General features: G+C 41.2%; 1 protein-coding gene across 2 annotated transcripts in view; it reads left to right on the top strand.

The window, feature by feature from the left end:
- Nucleotides 1-6,077: 6,077 nt before the first annotated feature.
- FH (fumarate hydratase) overlaps nucleotides 6,078-15,295 on the top strand; it is an 837,567-nt gene continuing 828,349 nt past the window's right edge. The window contains exon 1 of one of the 2 annotated variants that reach the window (XM_053711136.1): nucleotides 6,078-6,255. In XM_053711136.1, coding sequence (XP_053567111.1) covers nucleotides 6,148-6,255 — 108 coding nt within the window. In that variant the 5' untranslated portion in view covers nucleotides 6,078-6,147. Of the gene's footprint in view, nucleotides 6,256-8,179; nucleotides 8,199-15,295 lie in introns of those variants that run through there. The other variant, XM_053711137.1, reaches the window with a different exon arrangement.

The following is a 15,295-nucleotide window of genomic DNA, read 5'->3' on the forward strand; positions in this document are numbered from 1 at the left end:
CCCATCAAACCATATATTTTTGAAAAGTAGACACCCTAGGGTATTTCAAATGCTGGTATTTTAACACTTTCCATGCACTAATTCTTTGTCAAACTATTAGGCAGTCATTTTTTGTGTGTTATTTATCACACACATTGTACTTTAGACATGAATTCTCAGCTCCTGTTATGTGTTACTGCCAAAGAAGACCCCAATATGTGTTCACCAACATCTCCTGAGTACAGTGATACCACCTATGCATAAGTTTCTTGGCTTGTTCGGGGGGTGTAATGCCAAATGTCCAACATGCGTTTGTGATTTTTTTTTTCACATTTAACATATTTTCTTTGCCTATTGTCTTTTTGGGGGTATTTTAACATACCCCAATTTATTTGTTTCCATGAATGTGCATATTTTTGAAATGTTGACACCCCAAGGTATTGTATATGGTGTGCTTTGATGCATTTGAAGTAACTGTTTTAGCTAAAAAAATTGGAGAAAGTGTATGGTGGCATTTTTTCAATTTTCATTTTTACACACACATTGCTTTTTGACTATGATTTAGGAGAGACTGTTGTAAGTTAGTGCAAAAAAATACTTCAGGTTGTTTTCTGCTAGGCACCCTGAGTACACCTATGCCCCCCATGCATAGGTTTGCCAGGATTTTGGGAAGGTTATGTTACAATTTTATGACTTGTGATTTTAGTTATTAAGTGAGAGTATTTCTTCTGATAGGCCTATCTTTAGTTTGGGGCCTATTGTAAACCCCACTTTTATTTATTGCCATGAATGTGCATATTTTTGAAATGTTGACACCCCAAGGTATTGTATATGGTGTGCTTTGATGCATTTGAAGTAACTGTTTTAGCTAAAAAAATTGGAGAAAGTGTATGGTGGCATTTTTTCAATTTTCATTTTTACACACACATTGCTTTTTGACTATGATTTAGGAGAGACTGTTGTAAGTTAGTGCAAAAAAAATACTACAGGTTGTTTTCTGCAAGGCACCTTGAGAACACCTATGTCCCCCATGCATAGGTTTGACAGGGGTTTTTGTAAAAAAAAAAAGAAAAGAACAGCCCCATTTTAGAAAAAAAAATATATTAGTGAAATGTAAAAATCTGGCACATTAAAAGTAAAAAAATAACAACAAAAAATTTAACAGTAAACATAACAAAAAAAAAATAACAGCAAATGTATTTATTTTTTAAAAATTGACCATTGTATGGTACCGCTTGAAGCAGTCCCCAATGCAGAGTCCAGGCTGTCCAGGGCAATCAGGACAGTGATATACAGTGTCCCTTCTCTGCCCCCTCTTGGTACAGACTCTGCATTTTTTTGTGGTCTCTGCTTTGCGGCAGTAGGGGGGATTTTAAAAATAAAATGAGTAGCCCCAACTCTGCTCTCTCCCATCACCGCCCGGGGAGCAGGTGCATCATGGTACAAAATCCCCGAAATGATCTGGAGCTGAAATTGTAAAAAAGTCTGTTTCATTCCGGGGTTTGCTTTTTTGAACAACAAAAAAGCGTTGTGGGTTGCAATCTGCATTAGGTAAATTGCAACCTTTTTGTACCAGGCCCTTGTCTTCCGCATAATTAGGTAGGGCTGCAGCAGCTGATCTGCCAGATCAACCCCACCCATATGTCGGTTATAAGACTTGATGCACACTGGCTTCCTTATGATCTCAGCTCTGCCACGTACAGAGACCGCCACCGTCCTCTCTGTGTGGATGGTGGTAAGAAGGTATACATCCTTCTTGTCTCTGTACTTCAGTGCCAACAGCTCCTCTTGGCGCAGAGCAGAGGTCTCCCCCCTTCGTAGCCGGGTGCGTACAAGTTGTCCTGGGAAACCTTTGCGGTTCTTTTTAATAGTACCGCAAGCTACTGTATCAAAGCAATACAGTAGCTTGAACAAAAGGACACTTGTATAAAAATTGTCTAAGTACAAGTGATACCCTTTGTTCATTAGGGGTAATATCAGGTCCCAGACAATCTTGCCAGTGGTTCCCATATGTTCTGGGCAACCTGGAGGGTCAAGGTGGCTATCCTTTCCCTCATACACCCGGAAGGCCTGAGTACCCAGTCTCGCTCTCACAGAGCTTATACACCTTTACCCCATACCTGGAGCGCTTGGAAGGAATATACTGCTTGAATCCCAGCCTTCCCTTATACTTCATCAGGGATTCATCAACGCATATATTCCTTCCAGGTGTATAAGCCTCTGCAAACCTGGCAGAAAAGTGGGTAATCAGGGGGCGGATTTTATACAGCCTGTCAAATTGGGGATGCTCCCTAGGGGGGCACAGGCTGTTGTCGCTGAAGTGCATGAAATGAAGAATCATTTCATATCTCTGCCTCGACATACTCTGGGAGAAAATGGGGGTAGAGCAGATGGGGCTACTGCTCCAGTAGGAGCGAACGGAGGGTTTCTTTATGATGCCCATCAGCATAGTCAATGCCCAGAATTTTTTAAATTCTGGCACATTGATAGGGGCCCATTGCTGCTTTGCCAAATATGTTTCAGGCTTTGCAGCACGGTACTGATGGGCATATAAATTAGTTTGGGCGACAATGTTCCCCAATACATCATCACCCAGAAACACCTCCAGAAACTGTTGGGGGCTAAAACCTGCCACATCTATATTTATGCCAGCATTTGCTGTGAAGGGTGGGATATCTGGCCTCTGGAGATGAGGCGTTACCCACTCTTCAGCGGCAATGGCAGCAACACGCCTCCTTCTAGCAGGGGGGCTGGCAGGGGGGCTAGCAGGGGGGCTGGCAGGGGGGCTAGCAGCCACAGATACATCACTATCAGTTGCGACTGCATCTAATGATGTATCTGAGCATATGGCAGGGTCAAAATTGGGGTCTGAGTCAGACATAGAGGCATCTGACTCTGACGCAAGGATGGCATACGCCTCCTCAACACTATATCTTTTCTGTGACATTTTTGTATCTGTCACAGAAAACCAAAATTAATTAACTAAATGGCCTTTGGTTTTTTTTTAAAAAAGTACAGCTATGCTAATGCCAGTGATTTATAGCGATCACTGGCAAGCTAGGGGTTAAATACTCTTTAAATTAAATTAACTAAATGGCCTTTGGGTTTTTTTAAAAAAAAGTACAGCTATGCTAATGCCAGTGATTTATAGCGATCACTGGCAAGCTAGGGGTTAAATACTCTTTAAATTAAATTAAATTAGCTAAATGGCTCTGAAAGGAGCCTTTGGGTTTTTAAAAAATGACAACAACAAAAATTAACCCCTAAAAAAATGCACAGACAGCAAAAAAGTACAGCTATGCTAATGCCAGTGATTTATAGCGATCACTGGCAAGCTAGGGGTTAAATACTCTTTAAATTAAATTAGCTAAATGGCTCTGAAAGGAGCCTTTGGGTTTTTAAAAAATTACAACAACAAAAATTAACCCCTAAAAAAATGCACAGACAGCAAAAAAGTACAGCTATGCTAATGCCAGTGATGTATAGCGATCACTGGCAAGCTAGGGGTTAAATACTATTTAAATTAAATTAGCTAAATGGCTCTGAAAGGAGCGTTTAAGTTTTTAAAAAATTACAACAACAAAAATTAACCCCTAAAAAATGCACAGACAGCAAAAAAGTACAGCTATGCTAATGCCAGTGATGTATAGCGATCACTGGCAAGCTAGGGGTTAAATAGTCTTTAAATTAAATTAGCTAAATGGCTCTGAAAAGAGCCTTTGGGTTTTTAAAAAAAAATACAACAAAAATTAACCCCTAAAAAAATGCACAGACAGCAAAAAAAAGTGCAGCTGTGCTACTGCCAGTGATTTATAGTGATCACTGGCAAGCTAGGGGTTAATGGCTCTGAAAAGAGCCTTTGGATTTTAAATTTTTTAACAAATAAAAGAAATAAATCTCTCTCTGCTAAAATACAGGTCTCTCTCTCTCTCCAACAAAATGGCAAGTGAGGAGAGGGAGGGAGATCCACACTGATCAGAGTCAATATTTACAAATATTGACCTGATCAGACAAATGGGAGATTTTATTATTATTTTTTTTTTCTAAGAAGGCTCAGATTGGGTGACCCTAGCTTGCCCCTATGGTGAGACAGGCTAGGGACACCCCCAGAGGCCCCATGATGCACCGGGCATCGCCATTTTGGAAGCCTCATGGGGGAGGGGGGGGCGCTATATGTGGGGGCTTTTTTATTTTATATTTTAATTTTTTTTGCCCATTTTTTATTTTATTTATATACTAACTAAGTGCCTCGACCCACCGAGGCATTTAACACACTAGCAGAGCATCGGAAGCGTGTCCGATCGCTTCCGATGCTCTGCTGCACTGCCGGGCTCCACGTGGAGCAAAACCGGAAGTGATCACTCAAGGGGGAGTGATCGCTCCGGTCCCGGCACTCCGTAACAGCACTGCAGGGATGCCCAGACATCGAGGCATCCCTGCAGTACTGTAATAGTGCCTGGAAGCGATCTTGATCGCTTCCAGCACTCACTTTAGCCGAGGACGTGCAGGGTACGTCGTCAGGCGTTAACTGCCTTTTTTTTTCAGACGTACCCTGCACGTCCTCGGTCACTAAGGGGTTAAGTTGTATGTGTAATGTGACAGAGCAATGTGTAGTTCTTGCGATATCAAGTGTTAGATGAAAAATCAGTTTATTTTTCTGTTTCCATTGATCTCTATGGGGGGAATCCATTACACGGCCGTGATTGTGCAAGTGAAATAAATGCGGTATGCATGTTAATGCGATGCATAACGACTTTCTTTTCAGACTTGTAATACCTATGTTACGAAGAGTGCGCAATAAACATTACGCTTGTGCTATTTGCGCACAGCCATAACGCAAAACTCGCAATCTAGGTGTATGTTTGCAGCCCACACACCAGTATTTGAATTGCTTGTTAAATAGATGAATACTTGTACAACATACTGGGACACATAACGCTCAATATTAGTCCAGAAACCAATGTCCAGCAAATGGCCGCGGTTTCCAACACACTCAAGGTCAAAATTGACTTATTTAGGATCCTGGCAAAAAGCAAGTACTGTGCTACCTTGATTATAATTATTCTGTGACCATTTAGTAGAGTGGCTTACTTTCTCCTCCAGGAACTCTCATTACCGAGAGCTCGTATACAAACGAGTAGCACGATTGCTTCCTGTAAGCCCTCCTCCTGTGACATCATGGCACCATGCTCCAGCGAGGTGTGTGTGTGTATATATATATATATATATATATATATATATTTATTATAAGAATATATATATATAATGAGATACATGTATTTAATTTTTTTTTATATATCTGTATATGATTATATATATATATATATATTCTGATATATATATATATATATACATACACGTATATATTTATATTTTAAAAGATAGCATTATATATAATGAAATGCAAAGATCACATTTTTTAAATAAAGGGTGTTTTTTTCTAATGAATGACCCGAATTTCAGGATGCGGATACTATGTTTTACACATCATTAAAAAAATATACTACAATTCTCTATAGAATTTCATGTATGTTTTATATAGCATCTATAAATCACCCTTTATGATACACATTTATTTCAAACATTTTTAGTGCGATCTTTGCATTTCATTATTAATAATACTATCTTTTAAAATATAAAATAAAAAAACCGGATTTTACCAGTAAGTTTTGCTTGTATGTTGATATACTTGAATGCGAATTGCCTTTTGGTGAAAACGAACTGCCTAACACATTGCACAAAGCAAACGACAAGGCACTAAAACACTTGGAACTCGTTTATTTTTTAGAAAGCTCGAAGATTACTACTAGTCCTATCACGCTCAAAAAATATATACGCGTGATTTGCTACTTTCATCAAAGGTGGAATGGTGATTGATTTATCTCCCCTCCTTCATTTACCACCCCCTGACTTGTCCAATGTCCATACATCAGTCTGCGTCGGTTCTTGATCGATTGTTGTAGTCCCACCTCCTTTCCTCTCTGCGTTTGCGTCAATGAATACGTCAGAGTCGTAAAAACGCCCCGATTCCCTGTCCAATCTGCTATTCGTTGTTTTGAGGTTAACGTAGTGCCGCCTCTTTTCCATGTTCCGCCTTTCATTTGCTTTTGAGCTGTCACTCTAGGAAGTGTGGTTGTATCCTCCTTCGCTAGTAGTACATCGCTAGTTATGTATCTCTCTTTTCAGTCACTTAATTTCTTCGGGCGCCGCGTGTGTACTCAGACCTTGCAGTGTGCGCTGCTCAGGCGATCCACCGTCTGTACATCGCACAGGATGGTAAGTTTGTGACTGTACTTGGCCCTGGCTGAGGGAAGGTCACCTTTGCCTGTTCTGGTGTCTAGCACTTGATATGCATTCCTTTCAGTAGTTGTATTATATATATTTTTTATTACAGCTGCCGTTTTTCTATTGATTAGCTTAAAGGGACATTAAACCCAATTTTTTCCCTTCCATTACTCAGAGCATGCACTTTTAAACAACTTTCCAATTTACTTCTATTAATTAATTTGCTTCATTCTCTTGATAGCCTTTGTTGAAAAGCATATATAAATAGGCCCTGTAGCTGCTGATTGGTGGTTTCACATAGATTCCTCGTGTGATTGGCTCACCCATTTGCTTTGCTATTTCTTCAACAAATGATATCTAAATAATTAAATTGGATAATAGAAGTAAATTGGAATGTTGTTTAAAATTGTATTCCCTATCTGAACCATGAAAGAAAAAAAAAGTTTCATGTCCCTTTAAAATACTTTGTGCTCTCACATTCTCAAAGCAATCAGCTCTCACCCAGTCTATCCCATCAGAATATCTATGTGGTAATGTTGACATTCAGAATAGCAGCTGTAAATGTCATGGTGTCGGCATTAGCACCACTCATTTAGCTGCTTTTTCTGCTGTTGACAATTCCACATGCTGACATTTTGCAGTTTGAACTTGGGTGTCTTCCAAAGCTCTGTTTCCCTGGGGACTGTGGCAAGACTGGAGTTAAAGCAAATTGGGATTAAAGTGCACGCACACTCACTCATGAGCATTTTTTCCATAAACCTTTATTATTATTATGTTTCTGGTAGAAGCTACCCCAGTTTCATTGCTTACTTTTACTGTACTGTGTAGCAGGCATAGGTAATGTCATGGACACCCATATCACATGCTTGTGTACAGGCTATTTGTTCATACCGCACATAACAAGACAATATATATAATAGCTTTTCACTAGAACCATTTTATAATTGGGCATTTTAATTTTTTAACTGTAGTGTTCCTTTAAGTTGGTCAGCGCAGGAGGTACAGCTCTTATATCATATTTGATGTCCAGGTAGTTGCACTTGTAAATGTGAATTATGAACTTCCCTCTTACACAGAGCAGGTTAAATAGTTTTGCACTTAGGAGACTGAAGTTTTATCTGTGGTGAGAGTGTCAGCATGTTTAAATGTTGGTTTTGGAAATGGTACTAAATAATTTGCCTTCTTCTGATACTTTCATGTTGGCTTTCCTATAGTAAAGCCTAATCCTTATACTACTGGTAATCATACTGTCAAAATGAGCTGTAACAGAGCAGAGTTTGAAGTTGGAATGATGTAATTGTGGTTTGCAACACTATATATATATATCTCTCTCTATCTATCTATCATACATACACACATGTGTGTATATGTACAGCGTTCACTTAGTGCATAAACGTAAACAATTACTTAAAAAGTGAAAAAAGAATAAACTTGAAAATAGTAGAAAATTAATATCAATGTAAGGAGATATCTATCTTGAATCTTCGTGTTTAGGAAACTCCTGTGTTTCAATTGACTTCTTGCCTCAAAAATTAGAAAAAATAAATATAGTGACGTAAATAAAGTCCTAGTGAAAATATTAAAAAACAGTCCCACCAAGGGGTTACTCACACTTTGTGGAGCCTACCAGGCTCTGGAGATGATGCACAACTGGTTTTATAATGCTAGGTACCCAGTATTCCTCCAATAGCTAACTTCAGGTTAAAAGGTAACACTTGTTTATTAAAACAATTTAAAAAGCCACAATATTGCTCCCTCTATATAGTCACTCTGGTATCTGTCCACATAATATCAGTGGGCGGTATATACCAATGTACTGTCCAGATATTTTCACTAATACCATACTTCACTATATTATATTTTTTTTCTAATTTTTTTTAAGCAAGAAGTCACTTGAAACACAGGAGTTCCCTAAACACGAAGATTCAAGATATGTATGTATGTTTGTATGTATATATTCCTAAACATGTTTTATAAAGAGAAAAAAATACATTCAAGTAGACCATTGTATTTCTTATTTCATATCTTAAAGGAACATGAAAATTCATAATTCAGATATAACACAATTTTAAGACACCTTTTAGATTCACTCCTATAAACAGATTTACTTTCTTGTCTTGGTGTTCTTTGTTGAAACACATATGTAGATATCTATACTACTTGAAATTCACGACTGGGAGCTAGCTGGTAATTGGTGGCTACACACATTTGTCATTGGCTCAGCTAGCTCCAAGCAATGCATTGCTGATCTGGAGCCTATGCGAATAAGCCACTTGCAGGGGATGCACTACTGGGAGCTAGCTGGTAATTGGTGGCAACACACATTTGTCATTGGCTCAGCTAGCTCCAAGCAGTGCATTGCTGATCTGGAGCTTATGTGATTAAGCCATTTGCAGGGGATGCACACACATAAATAATGCATTCTCATTGTGATTTGTTTGTATATAACATTAGAGCATTTTCTTTTTGCTGTTTTAGGCATATTTTATAGTTAATAAATATAGAAGTATAATATATAAGTAAACAAAAGAATTTTAAAATTAAACTAAAACTTTTAAAATTAAACTGTGTGTTAAATATTTAGTTTGGGCTTTTCAGTTACTAAGAAAATTCAGTAGCTGGGTACGATTTTTTTTTTTAAGATTACTTTTTATTCAGGGAGAAAATAAACATGCGGGCATAGACATTCACCCCAACAGCATATCATTGACCACATAGATAACATCATCATCTTTGCTGTACAACCAAGAAACATACAAGATATCATCTAGAAATTTCAGCTCTTACATTACCAACTTTAACAAAGATATAGAAAATCCCATAAGCCACCAGGTTGCCCAAAACCCACATGCCTACCATCTCCTCATTTTATGTGGTATAGGGAGACTAGAACTTTTCCCCTTCCTACCTTTACCTAAACTACCCCCCAAACTAACGCCCCAATAACCCCTTTTAACCAGTTCATCCTAACATAAACTTGTTATTTTCCTTTAACCGGGTGATTGCTCAGTCACGTGTACCTTGGCGGCCCGGCAAAGGAGAGGGAAGAAGGAAAAAAAAAAAAGAAAAAGGGGGAGGGGAAGAAGAGAAATTGATTAAAAAGTGAGATGATTCCATTCTCCTCTTAAGGAGTCTTCCAGAAATGTAATGGTGTTGCGAAAAGGTAGAAGAAGCTGCCGCTGAATCTCCAATTCAAATGTTAGTATCAACCTACGCCACTTCCGTAGAAATGAATTTAATCTACTACCCACGTCCACCCTAACGTCCACCTGTTCAATGAATAATTGCGTTCTCAGCATGTTTTTGAAGTAAACCACTGTAGGTGCCTTATTAGTCGTCCAGTGATTAAGTATGCATTTTCTTGCCAATAGTATAAGTAAAGTCAGTTCTGAGTCAGCCTGTCCATGTTGCCTTTCCCAGTGCAGAAATAGTATAACCTTAGGCGTAAATTCATTAGGAATACCCATTTTTGTCCTAACCCAGTATTGTAATTTACTCCAAAATTGCTTGATCCTAGGACACTCCCAGATACAGTGCAGCAGACCCGGGGACTCCGCAGAGCACTTGGAACACTTGTTAGGCCAATCAGGTATCCATTTGGCTAAACATTTGGGGGTCATATACGCTTTGTGCATAAACCTTATTTGAGTTTCCCGTAAGTTTGCCGATAAGGTGGCCTTTTTAACTCTTTCTAGTCCCTTCCTCATCCCACATGACATTTTGCAAACCCTCTTTCTGCCAACCCCCCAGGAAGCCCAGCTGTGCTTGTGGCAAGCGTCTTTGTAGAAGAGTTTAATAGATCTCAGTCAAAGAAAATCTCCCCATTTTGTATAAAGCCTGTGATGTACAAAAAGGCGAGCTTTCCCAGAAGATCGGCTCATCCCTAATTATTTTGGTTACATAGTGTCGCACCTGTAGATGCGCGTAGAAGTGGGAATGCGGTATATTGTAATAATGTAATTGTAATTGTGGGATATTCTCATTCCCTACAGGAAGTGGCAAAGAGAGCACACAGCAAAGCTGTCCATATAGCTCCTCCTCAGGCTCCGCCCCCCCCAGTCATTCTCTTTGCCGCTCTAACAAGTAGCATCTCCACGGGAGGGTAAAGTGAATGTGGTGTTAGATTTGTAGTTTCTTTTCTATTTTTGGGGGGAACAGTTTGCAGGCTTAACTGCTACAAGGTATGTTTAGTCATCTTTTTCTAGTCAAGACTTACAGGCCCATTTATCAAAGGTCTTGCGGACCTGATCCGACACTGCGGATCAGGTCCGCAAGACCTCGCTAAATGCGGAGAGCAATACGCTCTCCGCATTTAACATTGCACCAGCAGCTCACAAGAGCTGCTGGTGCAACGCCGCCCCCTGCTGACTCGCGGCCAATCGGCCGCCAGCAGGGAGCTGTCAATCAACCCGATCGTATTCGATCGGGTTGATGTCTGGCGATTCCTGTCCGCCTGTTCAGAGCAGGCGGACAGGGTTATGGAGCAGCGGTCTTTTGACCGCTGCTTCATAAGTTGTGTTTCTGGCGAGTCTGAAGACTCGCCAGAAACACGGCCCTTCAAGCTCCATACGGAGCTTGATAAATGGGCCTGTTAGTAATGCTAGAAGACTGACAAGAATCCCCATGTGGGACTCAGTATAGAAGGAAGGCTTATTTAACAGGGCTAAATGACTGGTGGACACTGTTAAAGGGCAATCGATTATTTTTTAGTAAAATATAATCACTATACATGTTTTTTTTTTTTTATCACTTTTGGAGTGTTATTTGGGGTTTTTATTCCACATGGCAGTAATTTGGACACCTATTCAGGGTTTTGAAGGCCCCACAACTCCGGAGTGGAGAGGGAGGGGGCCTAATTTTCGCGCCTCAGTTGCGCTCTTCACTTGGCAGACTGCTTCATGCAGCTTCACGTGGAGGGTACTAAAACTTCTTGAGGACTTCATAGAGGCTTACTTTTCATCAACTAATCCCCAGGGGCAAGGTAGGGCCACAGCAGATTGCTGTGGCATGGTGCTGTAGTTTGCTAACCGGTTGTCAGCTTTAGGTTGCTCCGGTTCGGGCATTAAGGGGTTAATTGACTTGATACTTGCTGTGCAACCATTACCAAGCATTAAGATTGTGTGGTGCAATTTTCAGAAAGATTGGATCATTTTTGAATATTTAGTAAAAAAGTGTGAGCTTTTATTATTTAAAGGCACAGTACCGTTTTTTCTCAAATTGCATTTTTCAGTCTTTTTCTGCTGTCTAAGTCTGTTTAACATATCTGAACCTTCAGAGAGATGTTGCTCTATGTGTTTAGTAGCCATGGTGGAACCCCCTTTACATTTGTGTTTAAAGTGTGCTAACGTATCTATGCATTTTAAAGATAATGTTGTTTCACTTAAAAATGTAGCCCAAGATGATTCTTTAACAGAAGGTAATGAGGTTAGTCCACCTTCCTCTCCCCATGTGTCGACACCAGTCACGCCCGCGCAAGCTATACCTAGTACTTCTAGCGCAATGGTCCCTATTACATTACAACAATTAGCAGCAGTCATGGATAATTCCCTTGCGGCATTTTTATGCAAACTGCCAGTTTTTCCTAAAAAGTGTGATAGCTCGGTTTTAAGAACAGAGTATGAGCAATCAGAAGCTTTGGAAGGGTTATCTGTTGTACCCTCACAACACTCTGAAATGACGGTGAGGGATGTGCTGTCCGATGGAGAAATTTCATATACAGGAAAGATTTCTCAGCGGGCAGAATCAGATTCCTTAGCGTTTAAATTTAAGCTGGAACACCTCCGCGTACTGCTTAAGGAGGTATTAGCTACGCTGGATGATTGCGACCCCATGGTGGTCCCAGAGAAATTGTGTAAAATGGACAGATTCCTAGAAGTCCCTGTATACACTGATGCGTTTCCGATCCCGAAGAGGGTGGCGGACATTGTGGAGAGGGAGAGACCAGGTGTACCCTTTGTTCCCCCCCTTGTCTTTAAGAAAATGTTCCCTATAACTGATCCCAGGCGGGACGCATGGCAGACGATCCCTAAGGTAGAGGGGGCAATTTCAACACTTGCCAAGCGCACAACCATACAAATTGAAGACAGTTGTGCTTTCAAAGATCCTATGGATAAAAAATTGGAAGGTTTACTAAAGAAAATATTTGTTCAACAAGGTTTCCTTCTCCAACCTATTGCCTGCATTATTCCTGTGACTACTGCAGCAGCTTTCTGGTTTGAGGCGCTGGAGAAGTCGCTCCAGACAGAGACCTCATATGACGAAATTATGGATAGAATTAAAGCTCTAAAGCTGGCTAATTCTTTTATAACAGATGCCGCTTTGCAATTAGCCAAGTTAGCGGCGAAAAATTCTGGTTTTGCCATCATGGCGTGAAGAGCGCTCTGACTGAAATCATGGTCGGCCAATGTGTCGTCTAAAACTAAGTTACTGAATATCCCTTTCAAAGGAAAGACCCTTTTCGGGCCAGAGTTGAAAGAGATTATTTCGGATATCACTGGGGGAAAGGGCCATGCCCTCCCGCAAGATAGACCTTTTAAGGCTAAAAATAAGCCTAATTTTCGTTCCTTTCGTAACTTCAGGAGCGGTCCTGCTTCAACCTCTGCAACCGCAAAGCAGGAGGGTAACAGCAGGAGGCAACCTGGAAGCCCTTTGCAGGGCTGGAACAAGTGTAAACAGGCCAAGAAGCCTGCAGCTACTACTAAGACAGCATGAAGGGGTAGCCCCCGATCCGGGACCGGATCTGGTAGGGGGCAGACGCTCTCTCTTTGCTCAGGCTTGGGCAAGAGATGTTCCCGATCCCTGGGCATTAGAGAGAGTTGCTCAGGGATATCTTCTAGAATTCAAGGACCTTCCTCCAAGGGGAAGGTTCCACATTTCTCGTCTGTCTTCAGACCAGACAAAGAAAGAGGCGTTCTTACGCTGTGTAGAAGATCTAATCAAGATGGGAGTGATATGTCCAGTTCCAATTACAGAACAAGGACTGGGTTTTTACTCAAACCTGTTTGTGGTTCCCAAAAAAGGAACTTTTAGGCCAATCCTGGATCTAAAAATTCTAAACAAATTCCTCAGTTCCATCCTTCAAGAGGTAGACCATTCGGACAATCTTACCGATTATCCAGGAAGGTCAATATATGACTACCTTGGATCTAAAGGATGCGTACCTTCATATTCCTATCCACAAAGATCACCATCAGTTCCTAAGGTTCGCTTTTCTGGGCAAGCATTACCAGTTCGTGGCCCTTCCCTTCAGGTTGGCCACCGCTCCAAGAATTTTCACAAAAGTGCTAGGGTCCCTTCTAGCGGTTCTAAGACCGCGGGGCATTGCAGTAGCACCCTATCTGGACGACATCTTGATTCAGACGTCGTCTTTTCCCAGAGCCAAGGCTCATACGGATATTGTTCTGGCCTTTCTAAGGTCTCACGGGTGGAAGGTGAACACCGAAAAAAGTTCTGTCCCCACTCACAAGGGTTCCCTTCCTGGGAACTTTAATAGACTCGGTAGAAATTAAAATTATTTCTGACGGAGGTCAGAAAGTTAAAGCTTCTAAGTACTTGCCAAGCTCTTCATTCAAATCCTCGGCCATCTGTAGCTCAGTGCATGGAGGTTATCGGATTAATGGTAGCAGCAATGGACGTAAGTCCCATTTGCTTGCATTCATCTCAGACCACTGCAATTGTGCATGCTCAAACAGTGGAATGGGGATTATGCAGATTTGTCTCCTCAAATCCAATTGGACCAGGAAACCAGAGATTCTCTTCTCTGGTGGTTGTCTCAGGATCACCTGTCTCAGGGAATATGCTTCCGCAGACCGGAGTGGATTATTATAACGACCAACGCCAGTCTGTTAGGCTGGGGCACGGTCTGGGGCTCCCTGAAAGCTCAGGGCCTTTGGTCTCGGGAAGAGTCTCTTCTCCCGATAAACATTTTGGAGCTGAGAGCGATATTCAATACGCTCCAGGCTTGGCCTTAGCTAGCGGCGGCCAAGTTCATCAGATTTCAGTCGGACAACATCACTACTGTAGCATACATCAATCATCAGGGAGGAACAAAGAGTTTCTTAGCGATGAAGGAAGTAACCAAGATAATCAGGTGGGCAGAGGATCACTCTTGCCACCTATCTGCGATTCACATCCCAGGAGTAGACAACTGGGAAGCGGATTTCATAAGTCGTCAGACTTTTCACCCGGGGGAGTGGGAACTCCACCCGGAGGTATTTGCTCAGCTGACTCAGCTATGGGGCATTCCAGAGTTGGATCTGATGGCGTCCTGTCAGAACACCAAACTTCCTCTTTACGGTTCCAGGTCCAGGGACCCCAAGGCGGCATTGATAGATGCTCTAGTAGCGCCTTGGTCCTTTAATCTGGCCTATGTCTTTCCACCGTTTCCCCTTCTCCCTCGGCTGGTAGCCAGAATCAAACAGGAGAAGACCTCAGTAATTCTGATAGCGCATGCGTGGCCACGCAGGACTTGGTATGCAGACCTAGTGGACATGTCATCTGTCCCACCATGGACACTGCCAATGAGGCAGGATCTTCTAATACAGGGTCCATTCTTGCATCCAAATCTAGTTTCTCTGCAGCTGACTGCTTGGAGATTGAACGCTTAATTCTATCCAAGCGTGGGTTCTCTGAATCAGTCATAGATACTCTGATCTAAGCTAGAAAACCTGTCACCAGGATAATTTACCATAAGATATGGAGGAAATATCTTTGTTGGTGTGAATCCAAGGGTTACTCGTGGCGTAAGATTAGGATTCCAAGGATATTGTCTTTTCTCCAAGAAGGATTGGAGAAAGGGTTATCAGCTAGTATCTTAAAGGGACAGATATCTGCTCTGTCTATCTTGTTGCACAAGTGTCTGGCAGATGTACCAGATGTTCAAGCGTTTGCACAGGCTTTAGTCAGAATTAAGCCTGTCTATAAACCTGTAGCTCCTCCATGGAGTCTAAATTTAGTTCTTTCAGTTCTTCAAGGGGTTCCGTTTGAACCTTTACATTCCATAGATATTAAGTTATTATCTTTTGAAAGTTTT

Source organism: Bombina bombina, chromosome 4 (genome assembly GCF_027579735.1).
Source record: "Bombina bombina isolate aBomBom1 chromosome 4, aBomBom1.pri, whole genome shotgun sequence".
NCBI classification, from domain to species: domain Eukaryota; kingdom Metazoa; phylum Chordata; class Amphibia; order Anura; family Bombinatoridae; genus Bombina; species Bombina bombina.